The 24,674-nt window shown below is 42.2% G+C and overlaps 1 protein-coding gene across 1 annotated transcript; it reads left to right on the forward strand.

The window, feature by feature from the left end:
- Positions 1-2,571: 2,571 nt before the first annotated feature.
- Positions 2,572-23,918, forward strand: TLX1 (T cell leukemia homeobox 1). The gene is made up of 3 exons (XM_032224789.1): positions 2,572-3,055; positions 7,842-8,043; positions 23,696-23,918. Exons 1-3 carry the CDS (start codon positions 2,572-2,574, stop codon positions 23,916-23,918), a joined length of 909 nt encoding a protein of 302 aa, XP_032080680.1.
- Positions 23,919-24,674: the final 756 nt, after the last annotated feature.

Genomic DNA, 24,674 nt, shown 5'->3' on the forward strand with positions numbered 1-24,674 from the left:
CCTTCCTTCATTTTAAAAGCAAATATTATGTGTATGTCACTTCAAATTACAATGTCAGTATTTTTGGCTTGTGTTCACTCACTTGAAGGTTCATGAGTGGTTGAAACCGGTGGGGGAAACCTGAACAAACACGGGTGAATATTGTACTTACAGAAGGACCTACTTTGTTGATTTTGAAATTGTTTGATAATCTATCATTCGATCTACATAAAATGTCAGGGTAATTGATGTGTGCGAATGTGTGTGTGAACGTCCCAAAGTCAAATGTGCCAAATGATTTCTGGTAGCCATAGCAGCTGTTGAATATAGACCAAATTTCCATCAGAGCTATAGGAAAGGATCCTCCTGAGTACTATTTTAAATGCTTTTAATGTAAAATTAAAAGTAAAATGCAAATTGCTTCCACCAGCTTCTTAAAGAACATTGTATGAGCGATTGATTGTAGAAGGGGCTGCACATTAAACAATGTATATTCACAGCTCTGGGTGATGAGGATTCTAATTTACCTTTAAGCATTGAAAACACTTCCAGAAAATCATTGATAATTATTGTATCAAGGGTCTATTTGCCTTTGGCTTTATTAAGTCGTTTCTGCCTCCAGCACAGTTTACCACATACTGAAAGAAACTGCACATTGACTACCGTGAAACAACTAGAAAAGAGAACACCAGGGCCCAGCTCCTTCTCCCACCTGCTTTTATTGCTAGTTTTCACCCTTTTCCCAGGAGCATCTTCTGCTCCTTTCAAGAGCTGCAGAAGAAGCCTTGCCTCCCCATACAAACAATCCAGGCTGGGAGTCCAGAGCTCTCTCACATCCCTCTCCATGGAAAGCCCTGTCTATTAATAGAACTGCACGCAGCTAATGAGCAAAGGGGGCTCTGGGGGCTCCGATAGCAAATGCGGAGGGCTGGCGTTGTTTGCAAAATGGAAGGGTAAAGGTAAGGGAGGATTCCTGAATTTGCAGTCAGCCCCAAAAGTCTGAGACTGCTTCATTTTGCTGACTCCAAAACCCAAAAGGATTTCCAGATTTTCCATTTTTCTGCACCTGTTATTCAGAGAGAGAGAGAGAGCCGGATAACAGACAAACAAGACCTGAGTAACTTCTGGAGATCATACACTCTACCATCTCACTCTTGATGAAACTTTACTTCCACACTTAACACACAGTCATATGTGACTATTAGGTTGGGTAGTTGAAACACGGTCATTAATGGAGAGTTTATACTCTCTGCCTTTGAGTAGACACACAAACCTCTCCTAATCAGACCAGAAGAGATTGGCAGGATTATGTAAATAGGAGATCGCTACCAAATTTGCTTTCCTCTTCTCTGTTTGCCCCGTTCCCCCCCCCCATAATCTTTGCGAATGAAGATGGGGATTATAAATAGTAGTAATCTTTTGGCCCGTTACATTTTTTTACAGAAAAAAACATTCAATATGGTACTTCTTATGGTCAGCACAACTTTGTGAAATTTCTTCTATCCTTAATATTTTGATATCTATTTTCTCCCTTCCGAAGAGTCAAAATATTAAGAGGGCATTTCCACCTTTTTCTTTTAGCTAAAAGTGGGGCTTTGATGAATGAGGTGAGGGCAAAAAGTGCTGAGATGTTCAAAGCATACCCATTTCTATAGAAATTTGTCCCCAAAACTTCTGAAAATACTGTATTTTAGAAAGATTCAATCCATTAAAAGAAAATGGCTCTATTCTATAGGGACTAGTCTAGGCAGCAGCCAGGAGTCAACAGTAAATTGAAGGCTCACATGGAGGATATACACTACTCTCGCCCAGTATTGAGGACACTTAGTGATAAGCGTTTCTAGCCCAAATTAAATTCAGCGACGGTGATTGTGATCTTTTAGACTTCAGGATTCTCCCTAATCAGTGTGGGTCGAAAAGAAAAAAAAAGGGAAAGGAAAGGTTGAAGATAATTGGTAAAGAGGGTAAGTACAAGACAACAGCTACAACGAAATAATTCTTTTTTGTTTTTTTTACAGGACCGAACACACGTGGCGCTCAAAGGTTCAAAACACCGGAGCAAACGCTTCAGAGGCAACAGTTTCCGCGGGGAATTAGAACAGAGAGCCTTGCAGTTTCGCTGCCCAGCCGGACCTCGCTTTCCACGCACGATCGGCTGATTTGCTACTGCCGGGCTCCCCGGTTAGATTTTTGCTGGGGGGAAGCTCCTTGCCCCCTGTCTCTTTTTCTCCCTCCTCGCTTCTCGGGGCTCCACCAATGGGGGAGCAGGGCCTAGCAGCGCCAGGCTTTGGGCCAACATGATTGATGCCCTCGGAAAGAGGCGAGAGAGGGAGCCCACGGGCGCGCACGTTCCCCCTCCCCACCCTCTCTCCTCCTCCTCCTCCTCCTCCTCCTCCTCCTCTCCCCGCTTTTCCTTCCTCCGCTTCCGGCCGTCTTTTTACCTCTTCGGGAGCAAGTGAAGCGAGACCAGAAAAGCTGCGCGTATTTTTTAAAAATCTCTAGCACTGAATCAGGAGGAGGAGGTGGCGGCGGTGGTGGCGGAGGAGGAGGAGGGGGGGCAGTCACCCTCTTTGGGGTGGCTCTCGGCCCAGCATGGATCACTTAGGGGCGCACCACCTCCACCAGAGCCACGCCGAGCCCATTAGCTTTGGAATCGACCAGATCCTGAACAACCCGGACCAAGGCAGCTGCATGATCTCCAACGCGCGGCTCCAGGACGCGGCGGACTACGGCCTGGGAGGATGTGTGGTGAGCAGCGCCTACAACCCCATGAGTGGCCACTACGGCTCGGCCCCCGGCGGTGGAGGGTCCTCCTCCGCCGGGGGCTACAGTAACGGCGGCGCCTGCAGCATGGCTTCGCTGGCGGGCTCCTACAACCTCAACGTCGGGGTCGGGGCCATGAACGGAAATAGCCTCAACGCGGCCGGGGGCGTGATCCGAGTGCCGGCACACCGACCCATGGCCGGCGGCGTCCCCCAACCACTCCCCACTGCCGTGCCCACCGTGAACAACCTGACGGGGCTGACCTTCCCCTGGATGGAGAGCAACAGGCGCTACACCAAGGACCGCTTCACGGGTGAGTGAGAGGCTCCGGGGCTCTTTCCGCCCCGCGCGAGTTGCCGGCGCCTTCCAACACTGCCTCCCCACGGTCTCCCCGCTCCTGCCTCCGCAAGCCAGTTGGCTGGATAGCCTCCCACTCCTGCCCTCCAGCGAGAGAATCTCGGCCGTGCTCGCATTCGATTTGCAACCGCTTTAATTGAATCGATTGGGTTGATTTATAAACTGCGTTGACGGATGTGCTTTTAGCTGTAGGGCCCGAAAGAGCAGCGATGCCAGAAATTCAGAAGGCTAAACATCTAGTAGCAAGCGTTTCCTAATACTTTTCATGGCGACTTGATTATCCTTCTTAAATTAACGATATTTTAATAGTATACTTAGTACTAGCTTTCACATTGATTAAAACTTCTACGGAAGGGATACCATACCATCTTTCTGAAACTCTTACCACTTCTCTCAGAAGCTCAAATCGGCGGGCAAATAATCTCTTTGCCTAGCCTTTATGCAACTTTTTAAAACATTTAAACATTCAATTTTATTTTCTTAGGTCAAGCATGTTGTTTCAACATTTTTAAATTAAAACATGTTCCCGCCAACCTAGGTTCTTTTCCAATTTTCTATACTTCGTTCACGAATAGATATATTTTCCCACCTCAATTCCTCTCGTAAAACGCGTCCGCCAAGGGTAACGACATCTCTTAGGAACATTACAGATATGGCTAGAATCTATACTATACTACTATAATAACCCTATAGCAATCACTATCATCCACAACATCATTATCTCTCTGTATGCCTATGTAAGTATACACATACTTATGTACACAGAGAGACCTACCGTTATCAAACGATTTCATAGATATAGCTCACCAACTTTTGTTAGTATATAATAGTCCAAGTTGGAAAATAACTAGGTTTTAAAAAACGTACCATAACTACAATTTCAAAACTTAGAAATTGTAAATTGACCAAATAATGCGTCTGTCTACATATTCCCTGATCAGGTTTATTCTGCGTAATTGTATGCATCCCTCACGATTACTGTTATAAATTATGGAGCGTGGGAATACGGGTTAAAATATACATTTAAAAGAATTGTATCTTTCAGCCAGACGGTGCAGAAATGATATTAATACCGGTAGCGCTGAAAGGAAGACGGCCAGAAAATGATCTATAGTTGAGTCCAAGAAACCTATGCCGTTTTCTCCCCTCCGGCCAGGTTCATCTTTTCCTAGAAGTATGGGGTATGCATGACCCCAAAATTGGCACCTACATTATTCGACGTGCCTTAAAAGGGTCAGGGGAGGGGGAGAAGAGAGAAAACAAAATGTCAATTCGTTGCTTAATGGCAGATCTATTGGAAGATAAATCTTAGCAATCAAATGCTCTTTCCGAATCGCCCAGATTTACGCTCATCCCGCCCCTCCCTGCAATCAGGCTGCCACGAACAATAATGGTAATTATATTTCAATTTTAATTTAAACGGCGAGCCCCGACCTTCATCAATAAAGGCTCCCATTATCTGACGCTTCGGAGCAGGATAAGACGTCCAGTCCCCAGGGCTAGCCCTTTACCTGGCTTCCAGCCGGGGCGGGGAAATTATTACCGTACATGCAGATTAGAGTAATGGTGGCTGCGATGTCCCCGGCAAAACGAACGGGCAGATCGAGGCTGTGGCGGTGCGGTTCTTTGCTGTGACATTCTTACTCTGACGGGAGCCCCGCGGCGTTCAGTGACAGCAACGCCCGGCCTGCACATTGTAGATCCAACCGGGAGCCATTATCACTGAACAAGGGCAGCCAATTTCGGACTAGACGCGGCCAGGAAGGAGGAAAAAAATTCCCTTCGGTTGTAGGCACCCGCTCTCGCAGGATGGGACGCGGCCCGGTCCGAGCAAAGAGGCCTGTAATGCGGGTTGCGCTGAGTTTTGAATTGCCCGCCACGCCTCAGTTTCTATGGGAGTTGGTTGCTTTTACTTGAATGGCGGAGAGAAATCGTAAAGACCCGCGGAAGCTGAGGAGAAGGGAGAGCGGACCTTTTTGGCAGGGCTGGTAGTGTCTTGAAGCAGCTTAACCCGAAGACGCGACGACCCAGGCGGCCGCTTTATTTATTTCTCCTGGCCGTCGCTAGACTGGGGGTCTCTAGACCTGCTTGCTGGATTACCTCGCCACCAACGCCAATTAGCAAGGCCGGACTAGAGGCTTTTCTTTCGAAATTTCCACTCGCGAGGGCGCAGCCGCAGCTGAGGCCTAACCGTCCGAAAAAGCCCTCGCCCGGGTTTCTTCCCTGCCGAGGGGCTGCTGCAAATGAGGCCGGGCGGTTTTAGTTGGGAACAAATCATCCTCCGGCCCGTCCTCGTCGGGCTTTATATATTTTATATATAAGAGAATTTTTTGATCCCGAGTCTCAATTCGTTTTTCGGAAAGAAGAGATTTTGTTCTTACTACAGAGGCCTAACCTTGGCCTTTTTTCCCCTCGCCGCTCTTTCGCCGAGGGCCTTTACTTTACTAGGGAAATGCGAGCCCTATTGGCGTGGGGAGCGAAAGCTGCGCGGAGCTACTTGTGGCAAAAATCAGCCTCGGCACCGCCGAACAAGGTGCGTAGAATTTCCCTCCCTTCCTTGTTCGGTTCGGGAAACTGCTGAACTTTACGGAGAGCACAGGGCCCAGATCAGGCGGGCTCAGAAAGATCTCAGGTGAGGTAACGGATGTTGCTGGTAAATTAACCAAAAGTCAGTTTTGGGATTATTTACTGTGTTCTTAAATGGATTTGCTGCCACTAAACGAGATGCAAACAAACTCAAGTATCTGGGAGAGTTGGCGATAGATTGCAGTGGTATCCTATTTTAAACATCATTGTCACCTTCCTTCTATTTCTTCCCCCAGTTTCCAGCTAAACTTTTCTGTGGCATCTGATTAGTATCTTTCCAGCAAATGCTCAGCCTTAGAGAGAGGGGAAGAGGGTACAGGTAGATAACACCCCACCCCCCATTTGAAAAAATACATGTACCAAAATAAAATCCCTGCAACTGCTTTATCAACATCCCTGTTGCTGTTGTTGGTGATTTTAGTGTCCATAATAAAACTATAAACATCTATTTAAGCTAGGAAGATTTTGGAAAATAGGTTTTTTAATTACAGCTGTAACAAGTGAAATATATTCTTAGAGAAATTTAAAAAGAGCCTTCTTTAATCGCAAGGGGGGACTTATTTAAGGCCCAAAGGACCCAATACTGTAAAAATAATTTCCTCATGTGCAGAATCATTATGTAAAGCCATATAGCTAAAACCAAACACTACAATTGTAGTAGACAGTACAATTATCCTGATAGCTTCAATCCAACAATGCTACAAAATGTATAACAAGTCATATTTCCTAGATTTAAAATTAAAGCCATAAATGAAGGAAATTCCAAAGATTGTCAAAGTAACTCAGAGCAATTATATCTAGAATAATTCTTGGAAAGCATTCCTGTGCTGCTCCTGTCCCTTCCTGCTTCCATTAATAACATTTTTCTTAGCTTTATAAGTTAAAACATTTTCCTTAGTTTTATGATTTACACTTTACATTTCTTGGGAATGTATTTAAGTGAGTGAGGTTGGGAGACAAATATATTTAAGATTATAAACAAAGTAGCCAAATATATATTCCCATCAACATTATTTCAATTGGTAATTGCATGGACATTTATGAATAAATCAAATATTAAAAGCATATTTTGATAGAAAGAGATGCATCTCAGTTCCATACACATTTATATATAATTGTGTCCACTGTAATTGCATGCGAATTATGTGACATACAGTGTCAGTTCCATGGAGTTCAGTGGCACTTAATTCTGAAAAACTGGACTCTTAGCATCGGAGTCAGCCCAATGCATATTTCCTTAGACATAATCCCAATATTTAAAAAGCTGTTTTCATTGGTATGAAGGGTACTGTAATTTACAGGCTATACAATACACATCTTTTTATCCAGAGAGAATGGCTCAAAATTCAGAAAAAACTGTCTGTTTAATTAGGTTTATTTTGAGTTAACTCCTGTCGATTTTTCTGAGAGTACGAACTTTACTGGGGTTATGAACGTCAGTAAAAACAATCAACAAAATAAAAAATGCTTACAAATGAAAATGAAAGTGTACTTTGATGATTACATAACTACTATGTAATCTACTACTATGGATATGAATAATAGGGAAGGGTTTCAAGATCTCTTTTGTTCCAAAGTCTTAAAAAACAGGAATTCAATAATGCTCTTATTGAAAGCTGCAGAAGTCTGAAGCTTTATTTTTACATACTTTTTCCCAGATAGCATTCAAATGATTGGGCTATACATGTACAGTCCCTACTCCTAGCTTGCAAGGTAGATTTGGCGCTCTAAACAAGGATTTCTCCCCTCCCCATTTCTGCCCCCTGCCCGCTTCGTATATACCCTTCAAGTGCTCCTCTGCCACAGAGCTCGCTTCTTGCAGAGAGTCTGGTGCCTCCATATTGGGATGCACCTGGGGACATGGGAAAGCTCCTCCACAGCAGCCCATGAATAAAGAAATATTGGGGGGGGGGGGTCCAAAACAGATTTGTGCTTGGAAATGCAAAGAGGAGATTGTGAGCTCTGTGACCAAGCCTTCTCTGTGCCTTCCTACTTCTCTGTTTGATTCTTGGTGTGTGTCTTTCTGTCTCTCCTCTGCTGCTGCTCTGTGGAGTCCTTCCTGATCATGTCACCGCTTGCTTCTTTGCCCCCCCCCTCGCCCGTCCTGTCTCCCCCTCCAGTGGCCCTCTCACCGTTCACTGTAACACGCCGTATAGGTCACCCCTACCAGAACCGGACACCCCCCAAGAAGAAGAAACCACGCACCTCCTTCACCCGTCTGCAGATCTGTGAACTGGAAAAGCGCTTCCATCGACAGAAGTACCTGGCCTCAGCCGAGAGGGCGGCTTTAGCCAAGGCTCTGAAAATGACTGATGCCCAAGTCAAGACCTGGTTCCAGAACCGGAGAACAAAATGGAGGTAAGCACACCAAGCAAGTGAGCTGTTGCTACTGTTGCTGTGCTGGAACACGTTTTTCATTCACTGGACTAGGTCACCTCTTGGGCCATCAAGACCAAACTCTCTACAAACCTCCAGTATGTTTTTCCCCTAAAACCTTTCAGTGGGAGATCTGGTCTGCCAAATGTGAAGTAGATCCCCAAGGATCTACTAGGCACAGATCCAATCATTCTTGGAAGAAGTCCCGTTGGGAGTCATTCAGGAATCAAAGAATTTGTTTGGGTTCCTGTTTAAAAGTTCTTTGTAGGAGGCCTCCCTCCCCGCAAACGGAGTAGTGGAGCTCGTGGTAAATATGTGTCTTGCAATTTTGGTATATTGATGGAAATTGATGAATGGTGTGCAGTTTTAATGTCAAAGGGATTGAGAGTTGTATCAGAATTCAGATTTTTTTTGTATTTGACTATTGATCCTAACACTCAATCCTATATCTAATATTTATTTAATTTCATATATATCACTAAGTGTTCATACTTCTTTTTGAATGTGTCCCTTTATATGTAATACGTAAGACATTTTTACTATGTTTACCTGATTCACCCTCTTCTCCTCCTCCAATTAATGTACGTTATCTACTGCAAGCTAGCTTTTTCTTATTTCTGGGTAAAGGAGACTCTTTGCTTTTAGATCTCTGATTAGTCAAAGTTAGTCTAATGTTTAAATTAGTATCTCTGTGTCTTATTTACTCCATTTCCCCCAAAACATGACCAGTAGATGGGTTAGATATAAATTCCCATAATTCCTAGTTGGGAATGGAATTGGGAATGGAGTCCATCATCTTTAACCATTGAGATACATGTACAGGACTTCCCGTCCATCATGTGACTTTTGTTGTGGTGGAAAATATTTCAATCAGCATACATTAGCTGCTATCTCCCATTTGTTTTGCTTTGGAAGCCAGCAATCTTTCTGATCTATTTTAAGCTTGGAACAGATGATTTGAAAACTGATTGGTTAAAGCTGAGTCTTGGTTTATTGGCTGATGGACTGGAAATGGTGGGGAGGGGCTGGTTCCTGTGAGTTGCCATTCAAAATGAAGACAGCCAGGTTTGTTGTGGAAAGACAGTTTCCGTTGCTAGAGCTACAGGAGAAACAAACCAAGGAAAACTTTTGCATGGTGAGGTCTGATGCATCCGGTCTTCCGTCTTTGGAAACAAGCAAGGGATTTCAGGCCGTACTGTATGTACAATCTCTCATTTTGGGTGACTCTTCACCCATCTTATGAGCAGAATAGAGGTGGGGCTACCATCACCCACAGCAGAATCCCAAGCCATTCCCTTTGCTGTCTATGACTCAGCAACAGATTGGAGGGAGGTGACTAGAAGTGGCTTAACCCATAAGTGTTCTCTATTTTGAGGTGGCGCAGTGGTTAGAGGGCAGTACTGCAGGCTATTTCAGCTGATTACTAGCTGCAGTTCGGCAGTTCAAATCTCACCGGCTCAAGGTTGACTCATCCTTCCAAGGTGGGTAAAATGAGGACTCAGATTGTTGGGGGGGCAATATGCTGACTCTGTAAACCGCTTAGAGAGGGCTGTAAAAGCACTATGAAGTGGTATATAAGTCTAAGTGCTATTGCTATTTCTAGAAATGTTGTCTTTAAAATATCAGATAAGCTGCCCCAACATTTTTTGTTCCTTGTTCTACTTTTGATCTTTAAGTTGTCTAGGCAGGTGTTATCATTGCTTAAAATATTGTTCCTGGGAACCACACAGGATTCAAACAATATGAGAGGTTTGCACTGAGCACCCCACAGGTATTGAGGGCAAAATTTCATTGTTGGGATTGATCTAGAACTGGAGAGGTGAGCTTTCTATTGCTAGGACAAACTGTGTGGGCAGCAGAGGAGAGAGAATTTTCATGGCAGCTAGAGCAGGGATGTCAAACTTGTTTCTTCATGTTGTTGTCACGTGATGTATCATGACATTTTCCCCCTTAGCTAAAATGGGGGTGGATGTGGCCAGTGCATGACACATCTGGCCTGCGGACCGCAAGTTTCATACTTCTGACCGAGGCTTCCCAAGAGCCTGAAGCAAACTCCTTGTCCTGACAAAAACCCCATTTATTAATTTATTGTGATTTCTGCTCATTCACATCTAGCAAAGTCTTTCAAGGGAGGAATTACAGTCACAGACCTCATCTTGCTTGGAGAGCTGGCAGGCCGATAGCTGCAAAACTTGGCAAGGAGTCTTGGAGAGCCACGAACCAATTAAGCAAACTAATTGTCTCCTGCAAACTCCACTCCCCTTTCGCTCCTCTTTTATTTCCTCTGGGAGGGGCCATTTATCGTCCACCTCTGCCTTACTCCCCTGTTCTTTAGCTGTTCTCTTCATATGGCAACTCTGCTCATGCACACACTGGGAACAGGCTCCACCTGTTTGTCTGCCTCACTGATGTCTGACTCTGAAGGCAGCTGATAAATGGCATACAGCTCTGGACCCCTCATCAGAGCCTTTCCCAGACTCCAGGACTGGCTCATGTTCCTTCCCAACCTCCTCACTGTTCGAATCTGCTGCCAGCTCCCTTGAAAGAATAACTCAATGACGAGCTTGAGCGGATGTCAAGTGGGTGAGTGAGCGTCAAGCGGGTGGGCGGGGCGAGTAAGCAAGCAGCAAGCAGGTGGGTGGAGTGAGAGATCGGTGACTGGCTGACTGGGAGGGGGGCAGGGCCAGCCAGAGGTCACTACTGGTTTGGGGAACCAGGCCAAATTTCCCCTATTGGTTCACCCGAACCGATGCGAACCAGCTGAATACCACTTCTGCTTGAAATTCATAAAGTTCCTAGTGGTTTTATTATAAAAAATCTTCCAGACACCTACCATGAAGCCAGATATTAACATTCTGCTTGAAAATAACTACAGTTTTGGGAGGCAAACAAGCTATTCTCCCATCTAAAATTTTAAACAGATAGTTTGTCTTTACCTGGACTTAGGGAGGCAATATAGGTAGCATAATAGTAATCATATCGTCACTGCAAATGAATGCTAGTTATCTAGGGATACAAATATTAACAAATAGAATCTTTTTTTTAAAAAAAGCTACAACCAAACAAACTTAAAATACTCAGTGCATTTTAAAATATATTTCAAATATATATTCAATTTGCAAATACACTCCAAATTAAAAAACCTTATATTTTTTATCTTTATTAAGATATTGTATACACTAATACACTAATATGTTATACATATACATGTACATACTAATAAAAATCATGATACAAGATAAATGAAAGGAAAAAGAATAAAGCAGAGCAAGTGAATAAGTACAAGACGTAAATAGTGGAAAGAAAAGGAAAGGGAAAAAAACACATCCAGGTTTGGCTTGCAATTTACTTCATAACAGTTACAAATTTTTCATCCATCCTTCCTCTCTATAGTTACATCGTATTTCCCTTCTTCTCATATTTTTCCTTTTCTAATAATCAAATCCATACATCATCAGTTCATTTTTTCCATTTTCAGCAGTATGTCTACAAAGCTTTCCAGTCACTAATAAATGTATTTGTCTTCTTTCTAATTAAACAAGTCAATATTGCATTTTTGCAAGTTTTGTCATCTTCACCAGTCATTGCTGTTATAAGTATGTCAGAATCTTTGTGTCTTTGTACATATTGTAGTCTTTCTGTTGTTACAAAGGAAACAATTTTCTGGGAGTTTCTTCAAGTCCCCCCCCCCCCAAAAAAATCATGTCTCCGGTGTATTAATCTTTAAAATTCTTTCCATTATTGTATGTATTTGAACCCAAACGTTTCTAATTCTTTTACAAGTAAATTATGCATGGTAAAATAACCGTTCATGTTTTTCATATTTTCCAAACAAACCAGAAGTATCTTTATACCTCTTGGTTCTAGTATCCTACACCAGCAGTACATCATTTTAGAATAATTACCTTCCCTTCCATAGTATTTTTTTGACTAACTATAGCTAACTATGTCAGCCTCTGCTTTGCTGTTGCTTCGGCTGCCATGAAACGGGGAGGGAGGGCATGGTATTTGGGAGGGGTTACTCATTGTGCTGGAGGAAGGTTCTGGAGTTCAGCTGCTGATCGGACTACGCATGTGTGGGAGTTTCCCGCCAGGACTAACGGCACCGACATTCCATCTTTGTGATGCCTTTTGAAGTTATCTCGCACCTGACACTTGGGAGAATTATGATTGGACTGTAACTGTGATGCCAAGGGGAGGGGAATGGGCTATTCTATATATCAATCGTTTCGCGCCTAAATATTCAGATTTCGCTTACTGTCAGCACCTCTCCATTTATAATTAGTAAAAGTACACTTGATTTCCACCCATGGACTCTCGTGGTCTTTCTTTCCTAATTATCTAATGGAGAGGTGCTGACAGTAAGCGAAATCTGAATATTTAGGCGCGAAAGCAGTCGTGGGTTCTGGCAGGCACTACTGCCAGTTCGGACATGTGCATGCCGCACTTGCTTGATGTGCGCTGTGTGTGCATGTGCAGTACAATAAAAATGCTTCTGGAGGGAGCCGAGGTGGCACAGTGGTTAAACGCAGCACTGCAGGCTACTTCAGCTGACTGCAGTTCTGCAGTTCGGCTGTTCAAATCTCACCGGCTCAGGGTTGACTCAGCCTTCCATCCTTCTGAGGTGGGTAAAATGAGGACCCAGATTGTTGTTGGGGGCAATATGCTGACTCTGTAAACCGCTTAGAGAGAGCTGAAAGCCCTATGAAGCGGTATATAAGTCTAATTGCTATTGCTATTCTGCGCAGAAGCAAAAAACCAAGATGGCGGCACCTACGGCGCTGCCCAGAGAACCAGTTTGGGGGTGTGGCAGGCTTGGGTCACGGCCGGTTCCAGCGACTCAGGTCACCAAACCAGTACTGGTTTGGCTGAACAGGTCCGAACCAGTAGGAACCCTCCACTAAATGGTAGTTTGGGTAAAGACATTCAACTTTCACAGCTCAGTCATGTCCTATGCACTGCTGCTTTTGTGCTGGAATGCAGCCAATATAATAATAAAGAATGTGAATTGTAAAGGAGAGTTGATGATTTGTCTAAAAGTGAGAATATTTAAATAGATGTTTAAATATTTAGTAGTTGACATTACAGTACCTCCTTTTTTATGCCCATAATTTATGCCCATAATTGATCATTGGAAGAATTCATGGTCCCAGATGTTATAATTCCATTTGAAATACAGCATGTTAAACTTTTCTATTAATCAGTGTCTCACAGATATCTGGAGCTATACTTCTTGGCCCCCTATTTAGTTAGCAGACTTAATAATAGGAACATTTTGAATCTTCTCTCTCTCTCTCTCTCTCTCTCTCTCTCTCTCTCTCTCTCTCTCTCTCCCTCCCTCCCTCCCTCCCTCCCTCCCTCCCTCCCTCCCTCCCTCCCTCTCTCTCTCCATTATTCATTTTTGTAAGAGCAATAAAACGTTATAAACAGGGCATTTGTGTTATTGGCATATAATCATGAATGAAGAATACATTTCTGTTTTTTTAATATGATGTGCCCATCTGTAATTTCACTATAAGCTGTCTTATACTATAAATGTCTCCTGAAAATGTTATTAAGGCTGCAATCCTATGCCAATGTATATAGGAATAAGCCCCACTGAATAAGTAACACCTATTTCTAAATAAGCATGTGTCACATAATAATAAGCTTAAATTATATATACAGAGAAATGCATATTGTAAAAGAGCCAGGAAAGGTGTTAAAGTAAGAAGAGGCCCAGGCTTGTGTCTGACCCCAGGCATGAAAGCTCGCTGGATGACTTTGTGCCATTTATTGCCCATCATTCTAACTGTCTCCATTGGACTGCTGTTGGGAAAATAGGCAAAAGGAGTGTAAACTGATGGAAAAGCAGAATTCAATATAAAATAATTAAATTAATTATTGTAAGTAGAGATTGAGGGCAGAATTGATATTGAGTTTTGTAGGCTCAAAGGGCTTTAAATCTCAATTTTAGCAATTGGTGTTGAAGTGTGCCTTCTCATAATGCTTTAAATAGACAACATATTCAGGCCCCAGAGACATTTTTTTTCTCAGCCCAACAATCTAATACTTTCCTTATATGTGGGTTTCAGTTCCCAGAATTCCTCAAATAGCATGTTTTCTGCTGAGAATTCTGGGAATTTTCTAACACCCAGGTTGGAGAAAGGTGATATCTTTGGTAGATCTTGGAAGTTTCCTTTTGAAATGAAAAAGGGAATAGTCTTCACTTATAAAATAGCCTTTACCTATAATGTCACCATTATGAACTGTTCTTGACTTCGCTAAATATCAATCATCACTAGTATGTTGCCATACAGAATCATCCAAAAAGCCAAGGATTTCAGCCTATCTGAAAGCTGGCAAGAAAAAAGAACTTTGCACACTTGCTACCAGCAAAGCCTAAGTTATACATAACCAAGATAAAGGAAAAGAATGCCAGGAAAATTATTGCAAGGAAAGAGACTGGGACCTGATTGGTATAAATAATCAGTCCAGTTCTGCCAGAGACCAAGAATGGGAAACGGCAAGAATGCATTACTTGAGCTCTGTTTATAAATTTACTTTTTTCAGTGGATTGTGGAACTATATGAAAGACAATTATTATTGCAGAAATCGCTACACAGAACTTTGAATACTTTATTCTCAAATAGGATTGTACTGTCTTTACAATTGTAGTATAACACATCTTTAACACTGCATATCCAGTATTGGATATCTCTTGGTTTGCCCCTATCATGCTGCTGTTATATGAGCAGCTACTCCCTCCCTCTTTCTTTCCAGTTTACAATTCAAAGTGGGGCTCAACATTACCAAACAGCATGTTATTTGTGGGATTGCCTCTTCATGAGGAACCTGTCTGGGTGCCATCAGGTTATTTAGGATGGGCATCTTCCAGGTCTGTTCCCTTAAAGGGTGCCTTCTAGTGGGATTTTAGAAGCAATAGCGAAAGTACTTACATTTATATACCACTTCACAGTGCTTTACAGCTCTCTCTAAGCGGTTTACAGAGTCAGCATATTGCCCCCAACAATCCGAGTCCTCATTTTATTGATCTCGGCAGGATGGAAGTCTGAGTCAACCTTGAGCCTCAAACTGCCAAACTGCCAAATTGGAAGCAGCCAGCAGTCAGCAGAAGTAGCCTGCAGTTCTACATTCTAACCACTGCAGCTCTTACCTGTGTCCCTTGAAAAATAATCCTCCCTCCATATTTCCTTGGGCAATTTTTTAAAAAAATTCTCAAATAGCCTGCTTATCTTATAAAGATATCAGATGTAGCACAAGTGTAATCCAGAGACAGCTTGCCCAGATGTGACCCAGAGACCGCCTTCTATGGTTGCAAAGTTTTCTAGAATGTTTGGTTCCTTTCCCTGCAGTTTGTGAGGATTTTAAGGAATAAAATAGAAGCCAGTGATGGCTAACCTTTTTGTCTTTGGGTGCCAAAAATGCAAGGGAATGCGTGCGATAGTGCCTGCACATGCTGGCACCCATAATGCAAAGTACACCCCCACATGCACATGCGTGCACACACAACCCACACTCACTCCCACACGCGCCACACTGCTCGCCTCTGAGCTGAGCTTGGTATTTCCTCCAGGGGAGGCGGGGCAGGTTGTTTCTGCCCTCCCCAGGCTCCAGGAAAGCCTCTGGAGCCTGCGGATCAGTGATGGGTTTCAAACATTTTTAGAACCTCTTATGTAGGTGTGGCCTGCTTTGTGGGAGTGGCTTGCCGGCCATGTGACAGGGTGGGAGTGGCTTGCCAGCCATGTGATCAGGTGGGAGTGGCTTGCCGGCCATGTGACTGGGTGGGCGTGGCCAACTTGTAAAATGTGGTGAAACTCACTTAACAACGCTCTTGCTTAGCAACCGAAATATTGGCTCAGGAATTCTGGCATTGAAGTGTGCAAGTCTTAAAGCTGTCAAGTTACAAGATCCTTGCACCCCTAACCCTTTAGGGATATTCAAACTTGACAGCTTTAAGACTTGTTAACTTCAACTCCCAGAATTCCTCCTCTCGCTCTTCATCATCATGATGTGCGGACGGGCGGGGGGAGGGAGCTGGAACCGGTTCTAAACGGCACTGTAGATTTGTGGAACCTCTTCTATAGAAGAGGTTAGAACTGGCAGGAACCCACCCCTGCTGGGGATGGTGAAAAAGGGGCCCAATGGGCCAACCAGAAGTTTGGAAAAAATCCGTTTCCAGCTTCCAGGGGGCCAGGGGGAGCCGTTTTCGCTTTCCCCAGGCTCTAGAGCCTTTCCTGGACCGCGAGGAGGGCAAAAAATGGGCCCAACGAGGCTTTCCTGAAGCCTGGTGAGGGCAAAAATTTCCTCCCCCAATTTGGAAGGCTGAAAATCAGCCGGCCGGTGCGTGCATGCATGCTGGAGCTGAGGGCTCACGTGCCGGCAGATATGGCTCTGGGTGCCACCTGTGACACACATGCCATAGGTTCGCCATCACGGCCTTAAGCTTTTCTGATACTTATGAACCCTCCTTTAAGAATGGGCCCTACCCAGCAATGCACAACCTGGAAAGGCTTATGGTTAACAGAAGTAACAGGGCATCAGAAGAGTTCAAAGTGCAGCACCACTAATTTTGTCTTTAAAATAATAACTTAGTGAAGCAGGTTGGATTGGGAAAGAGTGATTGGCCCAAATTACCCCATGACTTCATTGGTCTAGTAAGGACATGAAACTGGGTCTCATCAATCCAGTACATGTGGCCTCGCTTATAACTCCCTTGTTTAGCAACCGTTTGAAGTTGCAACAGTATAAAAAAGTCAGATTTATGATCAATCTTTGCATATTTGACTATTGCAACATCCTATAGTTTCAGGACTACTATTCAGGCATTTTGTAGCTGGCATGGCATGCATTAAGGACCATTACACGTGATTGCTAATTGTGTGCTTCCCAGTCGGCTTGTGTCAAGCAGAGTTAATGGAAAATGCGGAAAGAAAATCATAAGTTGTGGTTACATGATGTTTTGCTTAAAGACTATGGTGATTCACTTAATAACTGAATGGGTAGTAAGGTCATAAGATTTTTGTCTTAGCAGCTGCAGTTTAGCAGCCGCAGATTAGCAACAGAACTGCTGGTCCCAATTTTGACAGCTAAGCAAGGACTTCCTGTATTCTAATGCACCAGGGTTTATTTCAGAGTAGGTGTGCACAGAATTTCATTCTTTTTGTAATTAACATTTAGTGGACTGTACTCAGAAGCAAATATTTCTTTTTTTGACAATGTTTCCAAGGTCCCAGTGCAGTCTGGATGGAACTTCTCCCACGAGACATTTCTTCTCAGTGCCAGGAAAGCTTTACTTGAATTTGCATATTTGCAATTAAGGCAATGAAGGTCTGGCTGAAGAGCTGTAACTAAGCTGCTTTCTATTGCAGTCTTGAAACAAATTGAGGTGGGACACGGTGCTTACTTTATTCTTTCCCTCCTCCCACCCACCCCCACCCTGCATAAAGCCTGGCTTTGTTTTTTTGTTCGTTAACAAATTACTGCTTTCTCTGCCAAGTGAACAACTTGGCTAAATGAGAAAAATATTCCATACTGAAATTAATAAATCTGTTTTCACTAATTACAAACCCAGCTAAACAGCAACAGAAGAGGCCGGGTTACATTTCTCTGAGTCAAAACAATATTAAATATGCATCAGGAGTAAATTTGTAGTGGAAAGAAAATGGTATTTTTTATTCATGCACTTTTGTTTTGTTAGAGGTTGAGCAGAATATGGTTTTAGAATCCTTTTCCCAGTACACATACAGACCCTCACCCAGTGCATTTGTAGACACACCCATATACAAGGGGCTTAATTTAAAACATATTGCTTCATATGAAAAATTAACATATATTTAAACTATTTATTCTAAACTTCCCCTTCAAGAATTATTGGATCAAGCCTCCCATCCTTCTCAATCATTGCAAATGCTGAGAACTGTGGTTCTCTCTCTCTCTCTCTCTCTCTCTCCCCCTCTCTCCCTCTCTCCCTCTCTCCCTCTCCCTCTCCCTCCCTCTCTCTCCCCACCTTATTATATTAAGATGGGGTATTTTTAGAGCATGACTGTTAAATGAGTCACATGTACCTATGACTATTCAGCACCCTAAGACAAATAAAAAGAAACTACATTATGTCCTAGGGTACGGTATACAAGTCTTTCACAATACAGTGGGGCAAAAAAGTATTTAGTCAGCCACCAATTGTGCAAGTTCCCCCACTTAAAAAGATGAGAGAGGCCTGTAATTGACATCATACTATGTCAACTATGAGAGACAAAATGAGAAAACAAATCCAGACAATCACATTGTCTGATGTGGAAAGAATCTTTTTGCAAATTATGGTGGACCAAATAAGTATTTGGTCACCTACAAATAAGCAAGATTTCTGGCTCTCACAGACCTGTAAACTTCTTTAAGATGCTCCTCTGTCCTCCACTCATTACCTGTATTAATGGCACCTGTTTGAACTTGTTAGCAGTATAAAAGACACCTGTCCACAACCTCAAGCAGTCACACTCCAAACTCCGCTATGGCGAAGACCAAAGAGCTGTCGAAGGACGCCAGAAACAAAATTGTAGACCTGCACCAGGCTGGGAAGACTGAATCTGCAATAGGCAAGCAGCTTGGTGTGAAGAAATCAACTGTGGGAGCAATCATTAGAAAATGGAAGACATACAAGACCACTGATAATCTCCCTCGATCTGGGGCTCCATGCAAGATCTCACCCCGTGGGGTCAAAATGATCACAAGAACGGTGAGCAAAAATCCCAGAACCACACGGGGGGACCTAGTGAATGACCTGCAGAGAGCTGGGACCAACGTAACAAAGGCTACCATCAGTAACACACTACGCTACCAGGGACTCACATCCTGCAGTGTCCCCCTGCTTAAGCCACTACATGTCCGGGCCTGTCTGAAGTTTGCTAGAGAGCATTTGAGTGATCCAGAAGAGGATTGGGAGAATGTCATATGGTCAGATGAAACCAAAGTAGAACTGTTTGGTAGAAAAACAACTTGTCGTGTTTGGAGGAGAGAGAATGCTGAGTTGCATCCAAAGAACATCATACCTACTGTGAAGCACGGGGGTGGCAACATCATGCTTTAGGGCTGTTCCTCTGCAAAGGGACCAGGATGACTGATCCATGTACAGGAAAGAATGAATGGGGCCATGTATCGTGAGATTTTGAGTACAAACCTCCTTCCATCAGCAAGGGCATTGAAGATGAAACGTGGCTGGGTCTTTCAGCATGACAATGATCCCAAACACACTGCCTGGGCAATGAAGGAGTTGCTTCATAAGAAGCATTTCAAGGTCCTGGAGTGGCCTAGCCAGTCTCCAGATCTCAACCCCCTAGAAAACCTTGGAGGGAGTTGAAAGTCCGTGTTGCCCAGCGACAGCCTCAAAACATCACTGCTCTAGAGGAGATCTGCATGGAGGAATGGGCTAACATAATAGCAACAGTATGTGCCAACCTTGTGAAGACTTACAGAAAACATTTGACCTCTGTCATTGCCAACAAAGCATATATAACAAAGTATTGAGATGAACTTTTGATATTGACCAAATACTTATTTTCCACCATAATTTGCAAATTCTTTCCAAATCAGGCAATGTGATTGTCTGGATTTGTTTTCTCATTTTGTCTTGCATAGTTGAGGTCTACCTATGATGTCAACTGCAGGCCTCTCTCATCTTTTTAAGTGGGAGAACTTGCACAATTGGTGGCTGACTAAATACTTTTTTGCCTCACTGTACATGTCTTCAGTTTTGTGTTAATCAACTCGAAGGAGTCTTTTACAGTTATGTGTGTATGTAAACATTCCACATCTATAGCATCTAATTGCTCATCTATCCCAAGCTGTTGCACATTTATTTCAGCATGCATTTTTTTTAAAATTCTGGTACTTTCTTATCTAGGGATGTAGGTATATTCTTTCTCTCAAGTTTTGACTGCTGCAGTGCCTTGGAGGGATTGAAGAGCCCTGGTGGCGCAGTGGTTAGAATGCAGTACTGCAGGCTAACTCACTGCTCACTCCAGGAATTCGATTCTGAACTTTCAAGGTCGGTAAAGTGAGGAGCCAGATTTTTGGGGACAAGATGCTGACTGTAAGCTACTTAGAGACAGCTATAAGGCACTATGAAAGGGTATATAACTCTAAGTGCTATTGCTGTTGGGTAACATTAACTCACTTGCTCTCAGAGAGGAGCGCTATTCATGGTTGTAATTTCAAATCTGCCAAGGAGATCTGATATATTTTTAATAGGCAATTGATGGTTCTACTGTTAATACAGAAATGTTGGTCATGACCTAGTAAAAGTTAAGTATTTGAGGCCATAATGAATTCATAAGATCAGATTATATACCTGCCTTGAAATCAGATTGATCTAAATGCTGTACTGTATTAAAGCTATTTGTGTCTAGGCCTTGCATATTTTTTTTTGCATTTCCTCTTAGGTGTAATCTCCTGTAAGATATAGTGATATTAATGGAGCATTTTTTGTGCAAAAGGGCACAGTTTAGATCTAAACATAAAACATTCTCAGAAAGAGAGAAGTAAACTTCTCAAATATAGGTGGTCCTTGACTTACAACCACAGTTGAGGCTAAAATGTCCATTGCTAAGCAAGAAGTTTTTAAGTGAGTTGAATCTCATTTTATGACCTTTTTTTGCCACAGTTAGTAAGCGAATCACTGCAGATGTTAAGCTGTTAAGCAAATCTGGCTTCTCCCATTGTTTTTGCTTGTTGGAAGCCAGTTGGGAAAGTTATAGATGGTGATCATATGATCTCAGGACAGTACAACTGTCATAAATACATGCCAGTTGCCATGTGCCAAATTGTAATCATGTGACTATGAGGATGCTACAGTGATGGTGAGTGGGAAAACTGGTCATAAATCACTTTTTAAGTGGCATTCTAACTTTGAACAGTCATTAAATGAATGGTCATGAGGACTACCTGTAAGACAGAAATATCGTTTCTTTTTCCCATCTCCACTCTTCTTGAAAAGTATTGAAGTTTTTAAATTAATAAGTTCTCTGTGCTTTAAGGAGTTAAACCTGCATTATGTACCACATTTCACGACTCTCCTTTTTGATAATTGTTTCAATAATCTTCCCAGATCCAATGGAATCAAACTAAACCAATATTCCAGGTAGAAATTGTTTTATATTATGACTAAAAGTCTGACTGTTTGTGAACTGCAGCAATGGAAGGAGATCAATATCAATAAAGATAATAAAAAGGAATCTCCTAGAGTTTCATTATAAAATGATTTTCAAAACAGTTTATTACCAAGTAAAGAAAAGAGGAAATTAATAGTTTGATGGACAGTAAATCAGTCTCCTCCTAATTCCAATCAGAATGACTTTTTTTTTTTTTTTTTAAAGGTATAGATTCTTGGAAATATTAACATTTGGGGGATTTCACCAGAATTTTGAACAGTGGAATGTTATTCTAAGAAAGGTCTTATTAGTTAGCTTGTTGACTTTAGCTTTGATGGAATTTGCTACATAATATGGGCCCCAGATTACTGGTTTCTGGCCTAGCTCAACATGTTGGGAGACATGCTGATTCACTTCTTTGTGTATTATTTCACTTCTGAAATTTCTAAGTCTAAGTCAAAGCAAAATGTTTTAGGGAAATTAGGGAGTAAACAGTGGTGGGTTTGTACCGGTTTTACTACTGGTTCGCTTGTGTGTGCACTCTCTCTCTCTCATGCATGTGTGACACTTCTGCACATGCACAGAAGTGTCGGGATGGGTGGATGGAGCCTCCCGCCGCTGCCACTACCAGTTCGGCCAAACTGGGCCGAACCAGGAACAACCCTCCTCTAGGATTAAGGGTGGTTTCAACCTGTGGTGATAACTGCAGATGTTGGTATGAAAGGGTGAAAAGTCAAATCTTTCCTGATATTAGCATTCTCATCAGAAATCTTTTGAGTTTGGCATTCTTCCCCCAAATCTCCAAAGTATTTCAGATGGGAACAGTAATGATTTATAAAATTTGGTGAACTTTTCAGATATTAAAATAACATATCAAATGTATTTATTTTTAAGAGTCTATATGGTCACTAAGAGCCAACAACAATTTGATGCCATATAATCACTATAAACAGGTAATCTATAATATTTTTCTGGGTTTCTGTTTTTAAAAGACAGTTAAGAGTATTGTAGCATTTATTTTAAAATACCACAGTTCTATTGTAAGCTTATCAAAGCAGAGTACTTGATGCATCTGATGACAGTAGCTCCAAAAAGCCTGAAGTCTTCCCTTTCCTGTTTGAATATTGCTACTTAAGAGATAATTTCTAAAATCCAGAATCAATTCCTTATTAATCAGATTTAGGATAAAGTGATTGTGAAAGAAAGAAAGAGAGATGAATGCAAATAATTTCTAACTTGTCTTAAAAGTAACTTCAATTCATTCTTCTGGTAGAAAAGCAGGATCTGGCACATGCCAGATCATAGCACTAAGTTACAAAACTGGAAAGAGAACTGCTAACACCTTTCATACTTCTTCCTATTCTGACAGTTTTCTTGTAAACTCCTTCATTTTTCTGCCTCTCTCAGGTTTTTTTCCTTGGTCCCTTCTTTTCCCTTGTCCCCCCCCCCCCCTCCGCAGTAGCTTCTTATGGACTTCTTTGTCCTTTTGATTATTTCATAGTCCTTAAATAAAGTAGAATTAAAGGAAGTTATTTGGAGCAAAAAAGTTGAAAGGTGTTATGTATCTCTTTGGGAATCATACTGTGGCATGAGATAAATTCTTGTGAATTGAGTGGCACCAACTTTAGTTTATAGTGGACTCTTTGGGTTCTTTGATGCTCTCTCAGCTTGATTGTTTTGTTGTAGACTTTCATTACCATGATGTTATCTACTTGGGTAATGAAATGTCTTCAAGCAAACAACCAAGCTCAGAGAGCACCCAGAACCCAACAGAGTCCATTATGAGCCACAAATATTATCTTCTTTATCTATTTTGTTTTCATCTTCAATGCTTCTGATTATGACATGATTTTAGATCCTGTTAGTTGCTACAAGTGGTGGATGTGGACTAGTTTAGTGTATAAATTTTCAAAGGGTTTGAAGTGTTCTGTGTAATTGTGGTACAGTTTTAAAACATTCAGTAGATGGAGCAATTTTTAGAATCTGCAGCTTGTTTTTCACATTTTCCACTCACATAAATTGTAAGGAGAAAATAATCAGATTCACACCATCACACACACACACATACAGCTGATCCCTCATAATTCTAAAATCTAACATTAACCAAATGACATTAGTAATTAATGGATAGATGCAGGTAGTAGAACAGAATGTGCTGCTTCAGACAACACAAAGTTAGTGTATTGGCTGCCACTAGGATGGTCAATCATTTAGATGGTTTCAAAGAAGGGCTAGGTCTTTTAAGGGGTGTTCCCTTTGATTGTTCCATGGATTCTCCATGCTCAATTATTTACTATAATTGGGCAGCAGGTTGCCTTAAATGTGACTTTTCATTTTGGCTATAATGGAAAGGAAAAAAATCCTTGAGCATAAGAATGTTCCAAAAGATGGGAAGACGCTGTGGTAAAATGGAATGGGAGTTAACTTTTACAAGTAAGAGACATCTGTTGTCCTGCTGAAACTTGACATACTCCGTGCATTTCTCTTAGGCGGCAAACTGCAGAAGAACGGGAAGCAGAGCGACAGCAAGCCAATCGCATCCTCATGCAGCTCCAGCAAGAGGCCTTCCAGAAAACCATCAATCAGCCCATCCAAGCAGACCCAATCTGTGTTCACAATTCCTCCCTCTTTGCCCTCCAGAACCTTCAGCCATGGTCAGATGACACTTCCAAGATTACCAGCGTTACTTCTGTGGCCTCTTCCTGTGAGTGAAATCTGAACTTTGCCTATGCATGGACTCTTGCATTACAGAGTGGCTGGCCTTATTCAGCATCATCCGTAGAAGACACGGTTACCTATGAATGAGCCAGTGGCAACAACCAGACAATGTCCCCTTGCTAGCCAAGGCTCCGAAAGGTCATACAGTGCTGGTCTAGTGGAGTGTTCTAATAAAAGGCAACACTTTCCTTCTTTCTTCTTCATCATCATCATCATCACCATCACTACCGTGTCACCATCTTCTTGAAAAGGGTGATATTGGAACAATCGAAAACTCTTTCAGAGAGAAAACAACACAAGGTTCTTCCTTTGACCCATTTTCAAGAAACAACTGCTAGTATATCATTTTATCTGCTGACAACACAGGAGTTGTTCTCCCATGTAAGTATTGCAGGCTGATCATTTCAAGAAAAAACCACAATTGCAATCTGAAAGAAGAATAAGAACTTTTTAAAAACAATAGCTGCGTCTCCTGCTGGTGCCCTTTTCTTAAAAGACATTTAGATTTTACAAATAAATAAAATCTCGCTCCATTTTCTTTTGTTTTTTCCAAGATGAACTCTTTGGGCTTTTCTTGATTTATTTCATTTCGTTCCGCTGAAGGAATGTTGATACTAGAATGACTGAAAAATGCAAAGCTTGCCTCATAAACTCTTGTGTTGAAGCTGAAATCAGTTTCACAGCTACCACAGACTCTGCATTGATCAACTTATATTTTAATAACACTGAGGCATCTGTGGCATTTTGCAG

Source organism: Thamnophis elegans, chromosome 10 (genome assembly GCF_009769535.1).
Source record: "Thamnophis elegans isolate rThaEle1 chromosome 10, rThaEle1.pri, whole genome shotgun sequence".
Lineage (NCBI taxonomy): Eukaryota > Metazoa > Chordata > Lepidosauria > Squamata > Colubridae > Thamnophis > Thamnophis elegans.